The sequence below is a fragment of the Scyliorhinus torazame genome, chromosome 2, assembly GCF_047496885.1.
Source record: "Scyliorhinus torazame isolate Kashiwa2021f chromosome 2, sScyTor2.1, whole genome shotgun sequence".
In the NCBI taxonomy this organism is placed as follows: Eukaryota; Metazoa; Chordata; class Chondrichthyes; order Carcharhiniformes; family Scyliorhinidae; genus Scyliorhinus; species Scyliorhinus torazame.
Window position 1 is genome coordinate 255,153,401 of NC_092708.1, and position 20,784 is coordinate 255,174,184.

The 20,784-nt window shown below is 55.0% G+C and overlaps 1 protein-coding gene across 2 annotated transcripts in view; it reads left to right on the forward strand.

Moving 5' to 3' along the window:
* The first annotated feature begins 1,798 nt into the window (after window positions 1-1,798).
* Window positions 1,799-20,784, forward strand: part of LOC140397553 (transmembrane protein 151B) — a 151,944-nt gene continuing 132,958 nt past the window's right edge. For both annotated transcript variants that reach the window (XM_072486165.1, XM_072486166.1), the window contains exon 1: window positions 1,799-2,137. In XM_072486165.1, coding sequence (XP_072342266.1) covers window positions 2,051-2,137 — 87 coding nt within the window. In that variant the 5' untranslated portion in view covers window positions 1,799-2,050. The remainder of the gene's footprint in view (window positions 2,138-20,784) is intronic.

Genomic DNA, 20,784 nt, shown 5'->3' on the forward strand with positions numbered 1-20,784 from the left:
ACTCGGTGCCTGGAATGACCCCGTTGCATAAAAGTTCAGGGCCACCGTAACCTTGACGGACACGGGGAGAGGGTGTCCCCCGCCAGTGCCACGCGGTGACAGGTGTGCCAGCAGGTGGCAGATGTGTGCCACGGTTTCCTGGCTCATCCGGAGTCTCCTCCTGCATTCCCGGTCCGTGAGGTCCTGGTATGACTGCCGGGGCCGGTACACACGGGGCACCCTTGGGTGCCTCCGTTGCCGTGGGGCCGCGACGTCCTCCTCCCCCTCCTCGTCCTGTCGGTCAGGTGTCCCTCCAGCCTGGGCGGCTGCCGCCTGCCCCTCTGCGGCAGCCTGCGCCGCCTCTCTGGCACGCTCCTCCTCCTCCTCCTCCTCCTCATCCAGGGCAACATAGACATGAGCGGCTGCCACCACGGCGGCCAACATCGCTGGATGGTCTGAAAACATGACGGCCTGGTGGGGGGGGAGGGGAACGACGACATGTCATCATTGCCCATATCCCCTCCTCCCCCCAGCCAGGTGGCATGGACCACATGGGTCCAACTGTTGGAGGCTGGCACCTGGCCAGGTGGACCAACTCATTTGCCCTCCCATCACCCTCCTCGGCACGGACCCCCTCCCCAACCACCACCCCGGCACGGACCCCCCCCAACCCCCAACCTCCACCCCAGCACGGACCCCCCCCCCAACCTCCACCCCGGCACGGACCCCCTCCCCAACCCCCAACCTCCACCCCAGCACGGACACCCCCCCCAACCTCCACCCCAGCACGGAACCCCTCCCCAACCTCCACCCCAGCACGGACCCCCCCCAACCCCCAACCTCCACCCCAGCACGGACCCCCCCCCCAACCTCCACCCCGGCACGGACCCCCCCCCCCAACCTCCACCCCGTCACGGACCCCCTCCCCAACCTCCACCCCAGCACGGACCCCCCCAACCCCCAACCTCCACCCCAGCACGGACCCCCCCCAACCACCAACCTCCACCCCAGCACAGACCCCCCCCCCCAACCTCCACCCCGGCACGGACCCCCCCCCAACCCCCAACCTACACCCCGGCACGGACCCCCCCCCAACCTCCACCCCAGCACGGACCCCCCCCCCAACCCCCAACCTCCACCCTAGCACGGACCCCCCCAACCCCCAACCTCCACCCCGGCACGGACCCGCTCTCGGCACTCCCCCAGAGCCCAGCCTACTCTAACCACCCCCCCCCCCCCCCCGCCGCACACACACACACACAAGCCGAGACACACCTCTCCTCACGCAATCAGTCTGCGGCCACGCCATTTCCTGCCCAGAGCCAACCCCCCAGGCCGTCACTCACCTCCTCGTTGGTCGGCGTGAGCCTGGAGCACCGGGTCACGCCGATGAAAAGGAGGTTTGATTGACGTCGACGTGAACGGTCATCACGGCGACGGGACTTCGGCCCATCCGGAAGGGAGAATATCGGCAGGCCGAAAATCGGCTGCCTTGCGCAGACCCGTGACATTCTCCGCGGCAGCGGCGCCATTAACGCCCCGCCGACTTTTCTCCCTTCGGAGACTTCGGCGGGGGCGGGGGCGGGATTCACGGCGGCCAACGGCCATTCTCCGACCCGGCGGGGGGTGGAGAATGACGCCCCAGTTTCTGGACACTGGTAACCTCCAGGATATTGAGAGTGTTGGGAAGCTTTTTTCTCGCTGTATTACCTGTTTCAATGACTTTCCTTTCGCCCACCTTGCCTTCTTCTGCTGTCGCCGTGTGTGCCTCAGCCTCCACAAGGGTGACACAGTGACTGAACTATATTGAGGTGCTGTGTGTGTGTATGAGGAGAGAGGGGAGGAGCTGGGCACAACCCAAAGAGATGAGGCTGGAATGAGAGGAGTGAGTGATGAATACATGAAGGAGGCTTGGGACCGTTTTGCAACCTTGGAGGGAACCTGCCTGTGGGAAATCCACCCGCTTTAAACCCAGCAGCATGAAGCTGAACGACGGCTGCGGGCTCGGGGCTGGTGGTGCTGCAGTCAGCGGGGCTTTCGCCCGCCTGGGCTGGCCTTGAATCCAGCGCAAATGCAGCCGCAGAGGACGGCGTCGGTGCCGCCTGCAGCCAACGGCATCCCGGGCCAGGAGGATGTATCTGCGGAGGTCCGGGAGGAGGTGAGCCCAGGGCAGGGCAGGGTTACTGACGGCCCCTGTCAGGGGCAAGCAGCACTCGGGTGCATTTTATTTTGGGCGGGGGAGGGAGCGAGAGGAAAGTTGCAAAATCATCGATTTGAATAAAAAGGCAGCCAAACCTGAATCTGGTGAGAGTGTGGCTCAGCCCCTGACAGTGCAGGTTGCAGCCAGCAGAGAAGGCAGGGGGCATACTGCAAACTCCCATTTCTCAACTGCACTCTCTGTTTTCATTGTGTTTCATTCTTTCTTGTTTTGGTGAGAGGGTTTGTTAAGTTTTCGCTGGCGTTTCGGGGTTAAGATCAATTCCAAGCCTTTAGGAAGAATGGGATATGTGATTGTAACTGAAAGGGAGTGAGATATCCCCCCTGGAGGTGGGGGGGGGGGGGGGGGGGGGCGAGGGAGACAGGGCGAGAGAGAGAAGATGACAGTAAGGACCCAGGAAAAGAGGGAGAGAGAATGACAGTGGAGACCAAGGAAGAGAGAGACCATGACAGTGAGGACCCAGTGAGAGAGAGAGGGTGACATTGAGAGAGAGAGAGAGGGTGACAGTGAGGACCCAGTGACAGAGAGAGAGAGAGGGTGACAGTGAGGACCCAGGAAGAGAGAGAGAGAGGGGGTGACAGTGAGGACCCAGTGACAGAGAGAGGGTGACAGCGAGGACCCAGTGACAGAGAGAGGGGGTGACAGTGAGGACCCAGTGACAGAGAGAGGGTGACAGCGAGGACCCAGTGACAGAGAGAGAGAGGGTGACAGTGAGGACCCAGAGAGAGAGAGAGAGAGGGTGACAGTGAGGACCCAGAGAGAGAGAGAGAGGGGGTGACAGTGAGGACCCAGTGACAGAGAGAGGGTGACAGCGAGGACCCAGTGACAGAGAGAGAGAGGGTGACAGTGAGGACCCAGTGACAGAGAGGGAGAGAGAGGGTGACAGTGAGGACCCAGTGACAGAGAGAGGGTGACAGCGAGGACCCAGTGACAGAGAGAGAGAGGGGGTGACAGTGAGGACCCAGGAAGAGAGAGAGAGGGGGTGACAGTGAGGACCCAGTGACAGAGAGAGAGAGGGTGACAGTGAGGACCCAGGAAGAGAGAGAGGGGGTGACAGTGAGGACCCAGTGACAGAGGGTGACAGCGAGGACCCAGTGACAGAGAGAGAGAGAGGGTGACAGTGAGGACCCAGGAAGAGAGAGAGAGAGGGGGTGACAGTGAGGACCCAGAGAGAGAGAGAGGGTGACAGTGAGGACCAAGTGACAGAGCGAGAGAGGGTGACAGTGAGAGAGAGAGGGTGACAGTGAGGACCCAGTGGGAGAGAGAGAGAGGGTGACAGTGAGGACCCAGTGGGAGAGAGACAGAGAGGATGACAGTGAGGACCCAGTGGGAGAGAGAGAGAGAGAGAGGATGACAGTGAGGACCCAGTGAGAGAGAGAGAGAGAGAGGGTGACAGTGAGGACCCAGTGGGAGAGAGAGAGAGAGGATGACAGTGGGGACCCAGTGTGAGAGAGAGAGAGAGAGAGAGGATGACAGTGGGGACCCAGTGAGAGAGAGAGAGAGAGAGAGGGTGACAGTGAGGACCCAGTGGGAGAGAGAGATGGTGACAGTGAGGACCCAGTGGGAGAGAGAGAGAGAGGATGACAGTGGGGACCCAGTGTGAGAGAGAGAGAGAGAGAGAGGATGACAGTGGGGACCCAGTGTGAGAGAGAGAGAGAGAGAGAGGATGACAGTGGGGACCCAGTGAGAGAGAGAGAGAGAGAGAGGATGACAGTGGGAACCCAGTGAGAGAGAGAGAGCGAGAGAGGGTGACAGTGAGGACCCTGGGAGAGAGAGAGAGGGTGACAGTGGGGACCAAGTGAGAGAGAGAGAGGGTGACAGTGAGGACCCAGGAAGAGAGAGAGAGGGTGACAGTGAGGACCAAGTGAGAGAGAGAGAGGGGGTGACAGTGAGGACCCAGTGACAGAGAGAGAGAGAGAGGGTGACGGTGAGGACCCAGAGAGACAGAGGGTGACAGTGAGAGAGAGAGAGTGAGAGAGAGAGGATGACAGTGAGGACCCAGTGGGAGAGAGAGAGAGAGAGAGAGGGTGACAGTGAGGACCCTGGGAGAGAGAGGGTGACAGCGAGGACCCAGTGAGAGAGAGAGAGAGAGAGAGGGTGACAGTGAGGACCCAGTGACAGAGAGAGAGGGTGAGAATGAGGACCCAGTGGGAGAGAGAGAGAGAGAGAGGGTGACGGTGAGGACCCTGGGAGAGATAGCGAGAGAGAGGGTGACAGTGAGGACCCAGTGACAGAGAGAGAGAGAGAGAGAGGCTGACAGTGAGGACCCAGAGAGAGAGAGGGTGACAGCGAGGACCCAGTGACAGAGAGAGAGAGAGAGAGAGAGGGTGACAATGAGGACCCAGTGGGAGAGAGAGAGAGAGAGGGTGACAGCGAGGACCCAGTGACAGAGAGAGAGAGAGATGGTGACAGTGAGGACCCAGAGAGCGAGAGAGAGGGTGACAGTGAGGACCCAGTGACAGAGAGAGAGAGAGAGAGAGGCTGACAGTGAGGACCCAGAGAGAGAGAGGGTGACAGCGAGGACCCAGTGACAGAGAGAGAGAGAGAGAGAGAGGGTGACAATGAGGACCCAGTGGGAGAGAGAGAGAGAGAGGGTGACAGCGAGGACCCAGTGACAGAGAGAGAGAGAGATGGTGACAGTGAGGACCCAGAGAGCGAGAGAGAGGGGGTGACAGCGAGGACCCAGAGAGAGAGAGGGTGACAGCGAGGACCCAGTGACAGAGAGAGAGAGAGAGAGAGAGGGTGACAATGAGGACCCAGTGGGAGAGAGAGAGAGAGAGGGTGACAGCGAGGACCCAGTGGGAGAGAGAGAGAGAGATGGTGACAGTGAGGACCCAGTGGGAGAGAGCTAGAGGGGGTGACAGTGAGGACCCAGTGGGAGAGAGAGAGAGGATGACAGTGAGGACCCAGTGAGAGAGAGAGAGAGGGTGACAGTGGGGACCCAGTGAGAGAGAGAGAGGGTGACAGTGAGGACACGGGGAGAGAGAGAGAGAGATGGTGACAGTGGGGACCCAGTGACAGAGAGAGGGTGACAGTGAGGACCAAGTGAGAGAGTGGGTGACAGTGAGGACCGTGGGAGAGAGAGAGAGAGGGTGACAGTGAGGACCCAGGAAGAGAGAGAGAGTGAGCGAGGGTGACAGCGAGGACCCTGGAAGAGAGAGAGAGAGAGAGGGTGACAGTGACGACCCTGGGAGAGAGAGAGAGAGAGAGGGTGACAGTGAGGACCCAGGAAGAGAGGGAGAGAGAGAGAGAGGATGACAGTGGGGACCCAGGAAGAGAGAGAGAGAGAGAGGGTGACAGTGACGACCCTGGGAGAGAGAGAGAGAGAGAGAGGGTGACAGTGACGACCCTGGGAGAGAGAGAGAGGTGACAGTGAGGACCCAGGAAGAGAGGGAGAGAGAGGGTGACAGTGAGGACCCAGGGAGAGAGAGAGAGAGAGAGAGGGTGACAGTGAGGACCCTGGGAGAGAGAGAGAGAGAGAGGGTGACAGTGAGGACCCAGGAAGAGAGAGAGAGAGAGAGAGGGTGACAGTGAGGACCCTGGGAGAGAGAGAGAGGTGACAGTGAGGACCCAGGAAGAGAGGGAGAGTGAGGGTGACAGTGAGGACCCAGGGAGAGAGAGAGAGAGAGAGAGGGTGACAGTGAGGACCCTGGGAGAGAGTATATTTATGTGTGTGTGTGTGGTAGGGACACCTCGACATAGAGTGTGACAGGAATCTGGAGAGTGGGGGCAAGATATGGGTCTAGAGAGTTTGGTTGATAGATTGAATGAAACAGATCCCAGATGAAGAGAGAGAGCCGGATAAAGCGGGACACACAGATAGAGGCAGAGATAGTTCCCCGGGTATGGGAAGGAGAGACCTGTATCCAATCTGGAGCTGGAAGCAAAGCCTGGCCGGGAAAGCCTGAGGTTTCTCCAGTCAGAAAGCAGCTGACAGGGGTTAGTGTGTGAGGGAGGAAGGAGAGACTAGGCGGAGGGTGGACGGAAGGGAGAGAGAGCAGACTTGCTGTTTGGGTATCTAGTGCCTCCAGCTTCCCACCCCCCTCAGTAACACGATTGCAAAGGTTTGGGAAATGTCTGGGACTGTCAGAGAGCTCGGGCTCCCCGAGTTCACAGGGACTCCCCATTGGGTCTCACCAGGGCAGCAGTATCCGGGCTGGTGTGGAAGGAATCCTATTCAAACGCCCTCAGTGCCACTCAGACGGGTGAGGACAAGATGCCACCCGGTGGTGGGGGCGTGTGTGGAAGCCTCTCTGTGCCTGCCCGGGGTGTGCCTGCCCTGTGTGTGTCTCCCCGTACTGCAGTCTTCTCACTGCAGTTTCATGCAGGGGCCTCTGATGGGAACTAGTGAAGCGTTTAAACGACTGGCATTTGCTGTGTGCCGGCACCACCTGCTGCTTCCATTTTAGCACACCTCAGATTCATTACCCCCCCCCCACCAGGCAGTCGGCTGATATTGCTGCCACTGAACCCATGCACTGGGGAGGAGACACAATCAGCATGATGTCATTGAGATAGGACAGCAGAGCTTTTTTGTTTGGACATGTGTGGGGAATCGAATTGTTCCCAGTATCTGGGATTGTACACACTGTCTGGGATTGTTCCCAGTATCTGGGATTGCATTAACTGTCTGGGATTGCACCCTGTATCTGGGGTTGTACAGACTGTCTGGGACTGTACACACTGTCTGGGATTATACACACTGTCTGAGATTGTCCCCAGTATCTGGGACTGTACACACTGTCTGGGATTGTACATACTGTCTGCGACTGTACACACTGTCTGGGACTGTACACACTGTCTGGAACTCTACACACTGTCTGGGACGGTACATACTATCTGGGATTGTACACACTGTCTGGGACTGTACACACTATCTGGGATTGTACACATTGTCTGGGACTGTACACACTGTCTGGGACTGTACACACTGTCTGGGACTGTACACACTCTCTGGGATTGTACACACTGCCTGGGACTGTACACACTGTCTGGGACTGTACACACTGTCTGGGATTATTCCCAGTATGTGGGATTGTACACAATGTCTGGGATTGTACACACTGTCTGGGATTGTACACGGTATCCGGGATTGCACCCAGTATCTGGGATTGTATACACTTTCTGGGATTGTCCCCTGTATCTGGGATTGTACACACTGTCCGGGATTGTACACACTGTCTGGGATTGTACCAGTGTCTGGGATTGTCCCCAGTATCTGGGATTGTACACACTGTCTGGGTATGTACCTAGTATCTGTGATTATACAGACTGTCTTGGATTGTACACACTGTCTGGGATTGTACACACTGTCTGGGATTGTATCCAGTATCTGGGACTGTACACAATTTCTGGGATTGTACACAGTATCCGGGATTGTACACAGTATCCGGAATTGTATCTAGTATCTGGGATTGTACACAGTAGTTGGGATTTTAGACTGGCATTATACCCACTATTTGGGATTGTGCCGAGTATATGGGACAATATGTGGGATATCCAGATATTGGGTGGCATGGTGGCAAAATGGTTAGCCCTGCTGCCTCACAGCACCAGCAACCCGGGTTCAATTCCGGCCTCGGGTGACTGTGTGGAATTTACACGTTCCCCACGTGTTTGCATGGGTTTCCTCTGGGTGCCCTGGTTTCTTCCCACAGTCCAAAGATATGCAGGTTTGGTGGATTGGCCACACTAAATTGCTCCTTAGTATCCAAAAGGTTAGGTGGGGTTACTGGGTTACGGGGGTAGGATGGGGGCATGGGCCTCGGCAGGGTGCTCTTTCAGAGGGTCGGTGCAGACTCGATGGGCCAAATGACTCCTGCTGCACTGTAGGGATTCTATGATTCTATGATCTGGGATTGTACACAGTAGTTGGAATTGTATAGTGGCATTATACCCATTATTTGGGATTGTACCCAGTATCTGGGATTGTACACATTACCTGGTGTTGTCTCAATATACATGGAAATGTATCCAGTATGGCTCGGATTTCCCAATATCTGTGAATGTACCCTGTGTCTAAATTATAGCCAATGTATAGGATTTACATATGGGATAATCATATACCAGCAGTCTATGATTCAGCCCATTAAGCATGTGCCAGTTCTTTGCGAGAGCTGTACAATTCAGTGCCACATTCCAGACTCCTCCTATATCCCTGCAAATTAGTTCTCATAAGTATATGTCCAACTTCCTTCAGAACATTCCTCTGGAATCTGATCCCACCAGCTGTCAGTTTGTGCATGTTGATCCTCTGTTTATTGTCCCTTCCATTTCTGTCCACAAGTATTTGAGGTTCATGATCAGTTACCAATCTACTTACCAGAGGAAATAGTTTCTCCCGACTTTCTCTGTCAAAACCCCTCACAATTTGGAATGCCACCTTCAGGTTTTCCCTTAATCGCGTCCTTAATCAGAAGAATTCTACTAGCTCCAATCTCTCCACGTAACTGAAGACCCTCAGCCTGGTAAATCCCTCTCCGAATCCTTCACGCTCTTCTTAAAGTGTGGTGCCCAGAATTGTACGCAGTATTCCAGCTGAGGGCTAACCGGTGAATCGGAAAGGTTTAGTGTGACTTCCTCATTTATACCTCCGCCCGTATGAAAGGCAACAGTCCCATGTTCCCAATGGTGGGTGTGTCCAGAACCAGGGGTCACAGTCTGAGGATCCAGTGTAAACCATATCGGACAGAGATGAGGAGACATTTCTACACCCAAAGAGTGGTGAGCCTGTGGAATTCATTACCACAGGAAGTAGTTGATGCTAAAACATTGAATATATTCAAGAGGCGGCTGGATATAGCACTTGGGGAGAATGGGATCAAAGGCTATGGGGAGAAAGCAGGATTAGGCTATTGAGTTGGATGATCAGCTGTGATCGTGATATATGGCGGAGCAGGCTCGAAGGGCCAAAAGGCCTCCATCTGCTCCTATCTTCTATGTATCTATGTAAGCTTTCTTAACTGCCTGATCAACTTGCCCTGCCACTGTCAATAATTTGTGACGTGCACCTCCAGCTGTCTCTGCTCTTGCACTCCCTTAAAATAGTACCAATTAGATTATATCACTTTTTCATACTCTTTCTCTCAAAGTGTATCATTTCACACTTATCAACATGAAATTGTAACTGCCATGTGTCTGCTCATTTCACCAGTCTATCTATATCCTCCTGGAGTCTCTGACTATCCTGCTCACAATCTGCACACTGGTAAGTTTTGTCTCATCTCCAAACTTCGAAACCGTACATCCTACATCCAGGTCCAGGATATTAAAACAAATAAAAGCAATAGTCCTGCAGTAAACCCCAGGGGAGACCCCATTGCATTCTCCTCCGCAGTCACCAACACACCCCTTCACCACTAGTAGGAGTGTAGAGGTGATACGTCACAGAAGGGGGCCATTCGGCCCATATTGTCCATGCCGGCCCAAATACACCCAGGTGCCCTTTCTAATTCCATCTTCCTGCACACGGCCCATAACCCTGCAGCTTACAGCACTTAAGGTGCAGATCCAGAAACCTTTTAAAAGAGTTTAGGGTCTCTGCCTCCACCACCAATTCGTGCAGTGAATTCCAGACGCTCACCACCCTCTGTGTGAAAATGTCCCCTCTAATCCTTCTGCCACTTAGCTTGAATCCATGACCCCTGGTTTTTGAACTCTCTGCCAAGGGAAACAGGTTCCTCCTGTCTACTCTATCTCGACCCCTCACAATTTTGTTTACTCAATCATGTCACCCTACAGCCTTCTCTTTCCAAAGAAAACAACCCCAATCTCTCCTCATAGCTACAATTCTCCAGCCCTGGCAACATTCTAGTAAATCTTCTCTGCACTCTCTCCAGAGCAATTCCATCCTTCCTGTAATGTGGTGCCCTGAACTGCGCACAATACTCCAGTTGTGACCTCACCAGTGACTTACACAATTCCATCATTATATCCCTTCTTTTGTATTCTATACCTCTGCCAATGAAGGAGAGCATTCCATATGCCTTATTTACAACCTCATCCACCTGTACTGCTACCTTTAGGGACCTCTGCCTCCAATCCTTTAGTCAATTATCTACCCAAGTGACACTGTTCCTTTCTTCCATGCATTTTTATTTTACGAATAAATCATTTAATGTGGCAATTTCTTAAATGCTTTTTGGAACTTCATATTTATAACAGCTATTCCACTACTTTCATCAGCCCTCTCCATTATTTAAGAAAGAATTGTACTCACTATCCAGGAATATTCCCATTATCTGCACTCTGACTGGTTTCTGGGAATGTACTTGGTATCTCCTCACCATCTTAGACCTTACTCACTATCTGTGATTGTTCCCAATATATTTATTTATTCGTTCACAATTTGTGGGCATTACTGGCTAGGCATGCATTTATTACCCAGCCCTAATTACCCTTGCAAAGGAGATGAGCCGCCACTTTGAAACACCACTGTGCTGTTAGGGAGGGAGTTCCAGGATTTTGACACAGCGACAGTGAAGGAACGGCGATATATTTCCAAGTCAAGATGGTGTGTGGCTTGGAGGGGAACTCGTAGGTGGTGGTGTTCCCAAGAATCTATTGCCCTTGTCCTTCTAGGTGGTAGAAGTCACAGTTTTAGAAGGTGCTGGTGAAGGAGCCATTGCTCGTTGCTGCAGTGGCTCTTGTATATGGTACACACTGCTGTTACTGTGCATCAGTGGTGGTGGGACTGAATGTTTATTATGGTGAATGGGGTGTTAATCAAGCAGGCTGCTTTGTCCTTGAATTGCACTCTTTGTTTGGGACAGTACCAGCTCCACATTCTCTGTACATGTTCCACGTTCTCTGTACCGGCTCCACGTTCCCCTCTGTACCTGCTCTATATACCCCTGTACCTGTTCCACGTTCCCTGTACCTGTTCCACGTTCCCTGTACCTGCTCCACATTCCCCTGTGATGCGATCATCAATTCACGCGATGCAGAGAGTGGATGCAAACTATGGCTTTAATCGACTAGAACAGTGCCTGCCTGCGACTGCTCTGCTAGTGAGAGCCGCCTACAGGGCTGCTGCTCTTTATACCTCCCCTCAAAGGGCGGGGCCAGGGGCAGAGCCCACAAGGGCACCAACATGATACATTCCATGTAATACCGTACAATGGTCCATAGGTGGAGCCCACATGGGCAGCAGCATGATACAGTGACATACATGGTGAATGGTTAATATAATACGTCCACTACATTCACCCCCTGTTAAAAAATTGAAGTCCAGCGGGGGTGAAGGGTTCACAGGTTCAGCCTGTCCGGCGCCCTGATCGTTCGCTGTGATCGCCGAAGCTCTGTTATCGCAGCTGGCCCGGGTGTCGAACTCATCCATGCGGGCATGGGTAGTGAAGTCGCCGGTGCGGGCACAGACGTGGACTCTGGGAGCGTGTCTTCTGGAGCTTCGTTCCTGTGGGTCGGTGAAGGGGGAGGGGCGGGGGCAGGAGGGGGTGCGAATGCCATGTAGGGGTGGGGGCGCTGGTCGGCGTAGTTTGGGTGGGGGAAGTTGGGGTGATGGTGGTAGTGGAACCTGCGTGTGCCAGGTCCCGGAGGGAAACCGTATCCTGTCGGCCGTCGGGGTGTTTGATGTATGCGTACTGGGGATTGGAGTGTAGGAGCTGGAACCTCTCGACCAAGGGGTCGGACTTATGGCTCCTGACGTGTTTGCGGAGTAGGACGAGCCCCGATGTCTTCAGCCAGGATGGAAGCGAGACCCCCGGAGGTGGATTCCTGGGGAAAACAAATAGGCGGTCATGAGGGGTCTCGTTTGTGGCCGTGCAAAGGAGGGACCTAGTAGAGTGGAGTATGTCGGGGAGGACCTCCTGCCAGTGGGAAACTGGGAGATTCGTAGACCGTAGGGCCAGGAGGACGGCCTTCCAGACCGTCGCATTCTCCCTCTCCACCTGCCCGTTTCCCCGGGGGTTATAACTGGTAGTCCTGCTCGAGGCGATGCCCTTACCGAGCAGGTACTGACGCAGTTCGTCGCTCATGAACGACAAGCCCTGGTCACTGTGGACGTACATGGGGAAACCGAACAGGGTGAAGACACTATGCAGGGCTTTAATGACGGTGGCCGTGGTCATGTCGGGGCAGGGGATTGCAATGGGGAAGCGAGAGAACTCGTCACCGACGTTGAGGAAATAAGTAATGCGGTTGGTAGAGGGGAGGGGCCCTTTGAAGTTGATGCTGAGGCGCTCGAAGGGCTGGGATGCCTTCACCAGGTGGGCCTTATCTGGCCGGTAGAAGTGCGGCTTACACTCCACGCGGATTTGGCAGTCCCTGGTCATGGCCCTGACCTCCTCAGTGGAGTAGGGCAGGTTGCGGGCCTTGGTGTAGTGGAGAAGCCAGGTGACCCCCGGGTGGCAGAGGTCATCGTGGATAGCCCAGAGTCGGTCATCTTGCGCGTTGGCGCACGTGCCGCGGGACAGGGCATCTGGGGCTCGTTGAGCTTCCCAGGATGATACACGATATCGTAATTATAGGTGGAGAGTTCCATCCTCCACCTCAAGATCTTGTCATTCTTGATCTTGCCCCGCTGCATATTGTCGAACATGAAGGCAACCGACCGTTGGTCGGTAACGAGGGTAAACCTCCTACCAGCGAGGTAGTGCCTCCAGTGCCACACAGCTTCCACGATGGCTTGGGCTTCCTTTTCGACCGAGGAGTTTTGAATTTTGGAGGCGTTGAGGGTACGGGAAAAAAATGTTATTGGCCTGCCTGCCTGGTTAAGGGTGGCGGCGAGGGCGACTTCTGACATGTCGCTCTCCACCTTGAAGGGGACGGACTCGTCCACCGCGCGCATCGCGGCTTTGGCAATATCTGCTTTGACGCGGCTGAAGGCCTGGCGGGTCTCAGTCGTCAGGGGGAAAATGGTGGCCTTGATCAGTGAGCGGGCTTTGTCCACATAGTTGGGGACCCACTGGGCATAATAGGAAAAGAACCCGAGGCACCTATTCAGGGCTTTGGGGCTGTGGGGAAGGGGGAGTTGCAGGAGGGGGCGCATACAGTCGGGGTCGGGTCCTAGAACCCCGTTTTCCACGACGTAGCCGAGGGTGGCTAGTCTGGTTGTGCGGAAAACGCATTTCTCCTTGTTGTACGTGAGGTTGAGGGTTTGGGCGGTTTGGAGAAATCTCTGGAGGTTGGTGTCGTGGTCCTGCTGGTCGTGGCTGCAGATGGTGACATTGTCCAAGTACGGAAATGTGGCCCGCAGCCCGTACTGGTCCACCATTTGGTCCATCGTACTTTGGAAGACCGAGACCCCGTTTGTGACGCCGAAGGGAACCCGGAGGAAATGGAAAAGGAGGCCGTCTGCCTCAAAGGCCGTGTAGCAGCGGTCCCTCGGGGCGGATTGGGAGATGGTGGTACGCAGACTTCAGATCCACCGTGAAGAACACCCGGTAGTGTGCGATCTGGTTAACCATGTCTACGATCCGGGGAAGGGGGTACGCATCGAGGTGCGTGTACCGGTTTATGGTCTGGCTGTAGTCTACAACCATCCGGTTCTTTTCCCCGGTCCTGACGACCACCACCTGGGCTCTCCAGGGGCTATTGCTGCCTCGATGACTCCCTCCCGCAAGAGTCGCTGGACCTCGGACCTGATAAAAGTCCTGTGCTGGATGCTATACCGCCTGCTTCTGGTGGCGACGGGTTTACAGTCGGCGGTCAGATTTGCGAATAGCGGGGGAGGGTCGACCTTTAGGGTCGAGAGGCTACATATGGTGAGTGGGGGTAGGGGCACGCCGAACTTCAGGGTTAGGCTCCTGATGTTGCACTGGAAGTCCAGCCCCAACAGGAGAGGAGCGCAGAGGTCGGGGAGTACATAGAGTTTAAAATTCGCGTACTTGGCGCGCTGTATTGCTAGGGTTGCGGTAGTTCACCCCCGGACCTGCACCGAGTGCGACCCAGAAGCGAGGGAGATGGTTTGACGTGCAGGGAAGATTGGGAGCGAGCAGCGCCTTACCATGTCTGGGTGAATGAAGTTCTCCGTGCTCCCGGAGCCGAACAGGCAAGGCGTTTCGTGTCCATTGACCCAGACGGTCATCATGGAGCTCCGAAGATGTTTTGGTGGCGACTGGTCGAGGGTGACCGCGGCAAGTTGCGGGTAGCCGGCATGGTCGGACGTGCTGGAGTGGTCCCAAGGTGGCTGCCCCCGGTGGTCGCATGTGTCGGACGATGCTGCAGATGGCGGCCAAGATGGCGGCCCCCGCCAGTCGCACAGGTCGGGCGGCGAGGAAGATGGCGTCCAAGATGGCGCCCCCCATGAGTCGCACGTGGTTGGCCGTGTGGGCGAGGATGGCCAAGATGGCAGCCCCCGTGAGTCGCACATGTTGTGCGGGCTTGAAGATGGCTGCCCCCACGGACAACATGAGGCAGATGTGTCCGGGGGGGTGGAGCCGGCAGGCACGCAGCCCCACTGCGGGGTCTGCGGGCCTGTGAGTCTGCGAGTCGGGCCTGCGATTTTGAGGATTTGGACCTGGCCAGGCAAACTTTAGCGAAGTGTCTCTTTTTGCCGCAGTCGCTGCAGTTCGCGTTCCGAGCCGGGCAGCGCTGCCTGGGATGCTGATGCTGGCCGCAGAAATAGCAGGGAAGCCCCCTGTGTTGGGCGGGTAGCCGTGCAGCATAGGCCTGGAGTACTCTCTGATCGGAAGTCCACGAGGGGGTCGCGTGATCAGACGGGAACGCGTTGAGGCTTTGGAACGCTACTTCTAAGGAGGAGGCTAGCTTTACCGTCTCTTCCAGGTCTAGGGCACCTTTCTTGAGTAGGCGCTGTCTCACGTAGTTGGATCGGACTCCAGCCATGTAGGCGTCCCGGACTGCGAGGTCCACATGCTGAGGGGCCGTAACGGCCTGGTAGTTGCAACTTCGCACGAGGACTTTGAGGTCGCGTAGGTACTCCTCCAGCGATTCCCCGGGGCGTTGGCGGCGAGTGGTGAGGAGATGCCGCGCGTACACCTCGTTCACTGGCCTTATGTATAGGCGCTTCAGCATCGCGAGGGCGTCTGCGTAAATGGGGGCTTCCTAGAGTTGTACCCAAGCGTATACGAGGCTCAGCTTCTGATCGTCGGAGACGGAAGGCGAGGAGGAGGCCGCGAGGTAGGCCTCCAAACAGTGGAGTCAGTGCGAAAAAATCCCTTTGGCCTCCGCGGCCTGTCGGTCGATTTCCAGTAGGTCAGGTTTGAGGGCCAATTCCATTGTGCTCTTGTAGTCGAAACAGAGAGTAGATGTAAAGTGTGGCTTTAATCGACTAGAACAGTGCCTGCCTGCGACTGCTCTGCTAGTGAGAGCCGCCTACAGGGCTGCTGCTCTTTATAACTCCCCTCAAGGCGTGGAGCCAGGGGCGGAGCCCACAAGGGCACCAACATGATACATTCCATGTAATATCGTACAATGGTCCATAGGTGGAGCCCACATGGGCAACAGCGTGATACAGTTATATACATGGTAAATGGTTAATACAAAACGGTCACCACACCCTGTACCTGCTCCACGTTCCCCTGTACCTGTTCCACATTCCCCTGTACCTGTTCCACGTTCCCCTGTACCTGTTCCACATTCCCCTGTACCTGCTCCACATTCCCCTGTACCTGCTCCACATTCCCCTGTACCAGCTCCACATTCCCCTGTACCTGTTCCACATTCCCCTGTACCTGCTCCATTCCCCTGTACCTGTTCCACATTCCCCTGTACCTGCTCCATTCCCCTGTACCTGCTCCACGTTCCCCTGTACCTGTTCCACATTCCCCTGTACCTGCTCCATTCCCCTGTACCTGTTCCACATTCCCCTGTACCTGCTCCAAATTCCCCTGTACCTGTTCCACATTCCCCTGTACCTGCTCCATTCCCCTGTACCTGCTCCACGTTCCCCTGTACCTGCTCCACATTCCCCTGTACTTGCTCCACATTCCCCTGTACCTGCTCCACATTCCCCTGTACCAGCTCCACGTTCCCCTGTACCTGCTCCACGTTCCCCTGTACCTGTTCCACATTCCCCTGTACCTGTTCCACATTCCCCTGTACCTGCTCCACATTCCCCTGTACCTGCTCCACATTCCCCTGTACCTGCTCCACATTCCCCTGTACCTGTTCCACATTCCCCTGTACCTGCTCCACATTCCCCTGTACCTGCTCCACATTCCCCTGTACCTGCTCCACATTCCCCTGTACCTGCTCCACATTCACCTGTACCTGCTCCACGTTCCCCTGTACCTGCTCCACATTCCCCTGTACCTGCTCCACATTCACCTGTACCTGCTCCACGTTCCCCTGTACCTGTTCCACATTCACCTGTACCTGCTCCACGTTCCCCTGTACCTGCTCCACATTCACCTGTACCTGCTCCACGTTCCCCTGTACCTGTTCCACATTCCCCTGTACCTGCTCCACATTCCCCTGTACCTGCTCCACATTCCCCTGTACCTGTTCCACATTCCCCTGTACCTGCTCCACATTCCCCTGTACCTGCTCCACATTCCCCTGTACCTGCTCCACATTCCCCTGTACCTGCTCCACATTCCCCTGTACCTGCTCCACATTCCCCTGTACCTGTTCCACATTCCCCTGTACCTGCTCCACATTCCCCTGTACCTGTTCCACATTCCCCTGTACCTGCTCCACATTCCCTGTACCTGCTCCACATTCCCCTGTATCTGCTCCACATTCACCTGTACCAGCTCCACATTCCCTGTACCTGCTCCACATTCCCCTGTACCTGCTCCACATTCACCTGTACCAGCTCCACATTCCCTGTATCTGCACCACATTCCCCTGTACCTGCTCCACATTCACCTGTACCAGCTCCACATTCCCTGTATCTGCTCCACATTCCCCTGTACCTGCTCCACATTCCCCTGTACCTGCTCCACGTTCCCCTGTACCTGCTCCACATTCCCCTGTACCTGCTCCACATTCCCTGTACCTGCTCCACATTCCCCTGTACCTGCTCCACGTTCCCCTGTACCTGTTCCACATTCCCCTGTACCTGCTCCACATTCCCTGTACCTGCTCCACATTCCCCTGTATCTGCTCCACATTCACCTGTACCAGCTCCACATTCCCTGTACCTGCTCCACATTCCCCTGTACCTGCTCCACATTCACCTGTACCAGCTCCACATTCCCTGTATCTGCTCCACATTCCCCTGTACCTGCTCCACATTCACCTGTACCAGCTCCACATTCCCTGTATCTGCTCCACATTCCCCTGTACCTGCTCCACATTCCCCTGTACCTGCTCCACATTCCCCTGTACCTGCTCCACATTCACCTGTACCTGCTCCACGTTCCCCTGTACCTGTTCCACATTCCCCTGTACCAGCTCCACATTCCCCTGTACCTGCTCCACATTCCCCTGTACCTGCTCCACGTTCCCCTGTACCTGTTCCACATTCCCCTGTACCTGCTCCACATTCCCCTGTACCTGCTCCACGTTCCCCTGTACCTGCTCCACATTCCCCTGTACCTGCTCCACATTCCCCTGTACCTGTTCCACATTCCCCTGTACCTGCTCCACATTCCCTGTACCTGCTCCACATTCCCCTGTATCTGCTCCACATTCACCTGTACCAGCTCCACATTCCCTGTACCTGCTCCACATTCCCCTGTACCTGCTCCACATTCACCTGTACCAGCTCCACATTCCCTGTATCTGCTTTATGTTTCCCTGTACCTGCACCACTGTTCCCTTTCTCTTCTCCACATCCCTGGTCCTGCTCCACATTCCCTGTTGCTGGTCCACATTCACCTGAGCCTGCTCCACGTCCTCCTGTATCTGATCCACATTCCCCTGTACCTGTTCCACATTCCCCTGTATCTGCTTCATGTTCCGCTGTAGCTGCTCCACATTTCCCTTTCCCGGATCCACATTCCCTGTTCCTCTTACGTCTTCCCAAATAACCTATTAGCGTAGAATCATAAGCTAGTAAAGATGAGAAGGAGGCCATTTGGTTCACCATGACCATGCTGGCTCTCCTGCACATCTATCCAACTGGCCCCACTTTCCTCCTCAATTACAATTTATCCCACAGGCTTGTTTCCTTCAAATATTTGCCTAATTTCCTTTTCAACATTATTGTTGAATCTGCTTTCAGCCAAGGTTTTTACACGTTGCGTCTGGTTACATTGACCAATGCCTCAGTTTGGTGTCCTCTTTTTATTCACCCTTCTGCCACTAAAAGAACTCCTCATTTACTTCATCCAATCTGTTTACGATATTGAATAGCTCTATCAAATCGTCTCTTGTGAAGATGTTAGAACCTACCCGGATCCTATTGGTTGGGGACAATTGGTTGCCCCATGTTCCTTGAGGACTATGTACATTTTTGTGAGGGCCACGAAGAATCCAGCACGAGTTTCAAGGATACAAAGAAATAACATTTATTTACAATAACATATATTATGTACACAACAGCAGCAACCTCGCTTGCTGCTTACTCCTTCCTGCTGGTTCCAAACTGGCCAGATTTATTCATACAGGGATTCTGCTAATGATTTCTCCGCCCCCCCTCATTGGGGAAGCTCATACTCCCACAGGATTGTGGGATTGTCATTAGTCCCCAGCCAATGGTAAGCAGGCAGTTATAACATCCCTCCCCCCACAAAGTCCAAGGAATCCACCGAAGACCCTGGCGAAGGAGGGTGTCGGACTCGTTTTGCCGCAGGCCGGACACCATTTGCATGAGGCGCTGGATCGGGTGGCGTGTAACGAGACGGTGACCGGCGCTTCCGTGATGAACGGTGTAACGGTTGTACATCCACGGCCCGTGGGCCCGAGGAGTCCCCCTCTGATGTGTCCTGTGTCTCCATCTCGGAGTCAGAGTCTGCTGCCTCTGTCATCTCGGCGTCTCTATCTCCGTGCGGTTCTGTAACGACCCGCGCAGGCTTTGAGTGAGGCACCAGAGGAAGATTGTGAGGACTACTTTCCATTGTCTCTGGTCTCTGTGGCTGTAGAAGTAAGCTCTGGGGGCGGGGAATCTTTGGAAGGGATAGTCTTCTGGACCGAAGGTGGTCTACATGTTTGCGCTGGAGACGACCCTGGGCTTGCACCTGGTAAGATATAGGGCCCGTTTGGCGAAACATTACGCCAGGGATCCACTGGGCACCACCAGCAAAATTGTGAACGAACACTGGGTCACCGGGCACAAACTGCCGAATCTGCCGATGTCGAGAAAAACCCTGTCCCTGCCGTTCTTGTGTGCGGCGTACTTTTGTGCCAATGTCCGGGAAAACCATACTAAGGCGGGTGCGAAATCTCCGGCCTATTAGGAGTTCTGCGGGAGCTACCCCAGTCACCGCATGGGGGGCGGTCCCATACGAAAATTAAAAGTGAGCCAGTCTCTTGCCATTGAGCCGGAAGACTGATTCTTTAGGCCTCGTTTCCACTGCGTGCTCCGCCAACCCATTTGAAGCTGGGTGGTAAGGAGCAGTGCGGATATGGTGTATGCCGTTCATCTTCATAAACCTCGCAAACACCTCACTGGTGAATGGAGTGCCGTTACCCGTGACCAGCACCTCAGGGAGGCCATGTGTACTAAAAGACAAACGCAACTTCTCAATTGTTGCGCAGGAAGTTGTGCCTAGCATCTTATGCACCTCTAGCCATTTAGACTGGGTGTCGATTAATAAAAGGAACATGGGTCCTTGAAAAGGGTCGGCGAAATCCGCATGCAAGCGCGCCCAAGGCCGCCCTGGCCATTCCCAGTGATGTAGGGGCGCGGCCGGCGGTAGCTTCTGATGTTCCTGACAAATGGAGCAGTTTTGGGCCACCTTCTCAATGTCGGTGTCGAGGCCTGGCCACCAGACATAACTCCAGGCCAACATTTTCATTTTGGTCATACCTGGATGCCCATTGTGCAAGTCTCTTAGTATCAGCTCCTGTCCTTTTTCTGGGACAATCACACGCGTCCCCCAGAAGAGGATGCCGTCTTCCATGCTGAATTCTGACACCTTGGAGGAAAATGCCCGCAACTCGCCTGGGAGCTGTCTATGCTGCCCACCATACAGGACTATGTGTCGAACCTTTGACAGGACTGGCTCCGTCTGGATCCACTCACGGATCTGTGATGCCGTGACAGGCAAGGTGTCCATAAAATTTAGGGTTGCAACCACCTCACGGTCGTGGGGGTCGACATGGGGCCGGTCGATAAAGGTAATTGGCTCAGTGCGTCGGCATTCGCCAGCTGCGTACCTGGTTTGTGCTCCAGAGAATACTTGTATGCAGCAAGCAACAAAGCCCAGCGCTGGATCCGTGCGGAAGCAATGGGTGGTATTGGCTTATCCTCTCTGAAAAGTCCCAGCAGGGCTTATGATCAGTCACGATAGTGAAGTGGCGGCCATACGCGTACTGGTGGAAACGTTTCACCGCAAAAACCACTGCCAGGCCCTCCTTCTCGATCTGCGCGTATTTTTTTCCGCTGCAGTCAATGTGCGGGAGGCGAAAGCTATCGGCCACTCGGCCCCGTTCTCCATCTTGTGGGACAGGATGGCCCCAATACCATACGGGGATGCATCACATGTGACGAGCAAAGGCTTTCCAGGATCATAGTGGGTTAGTAACCCAGACAACGACAATTGTTGTTTTACCCGCCGGAA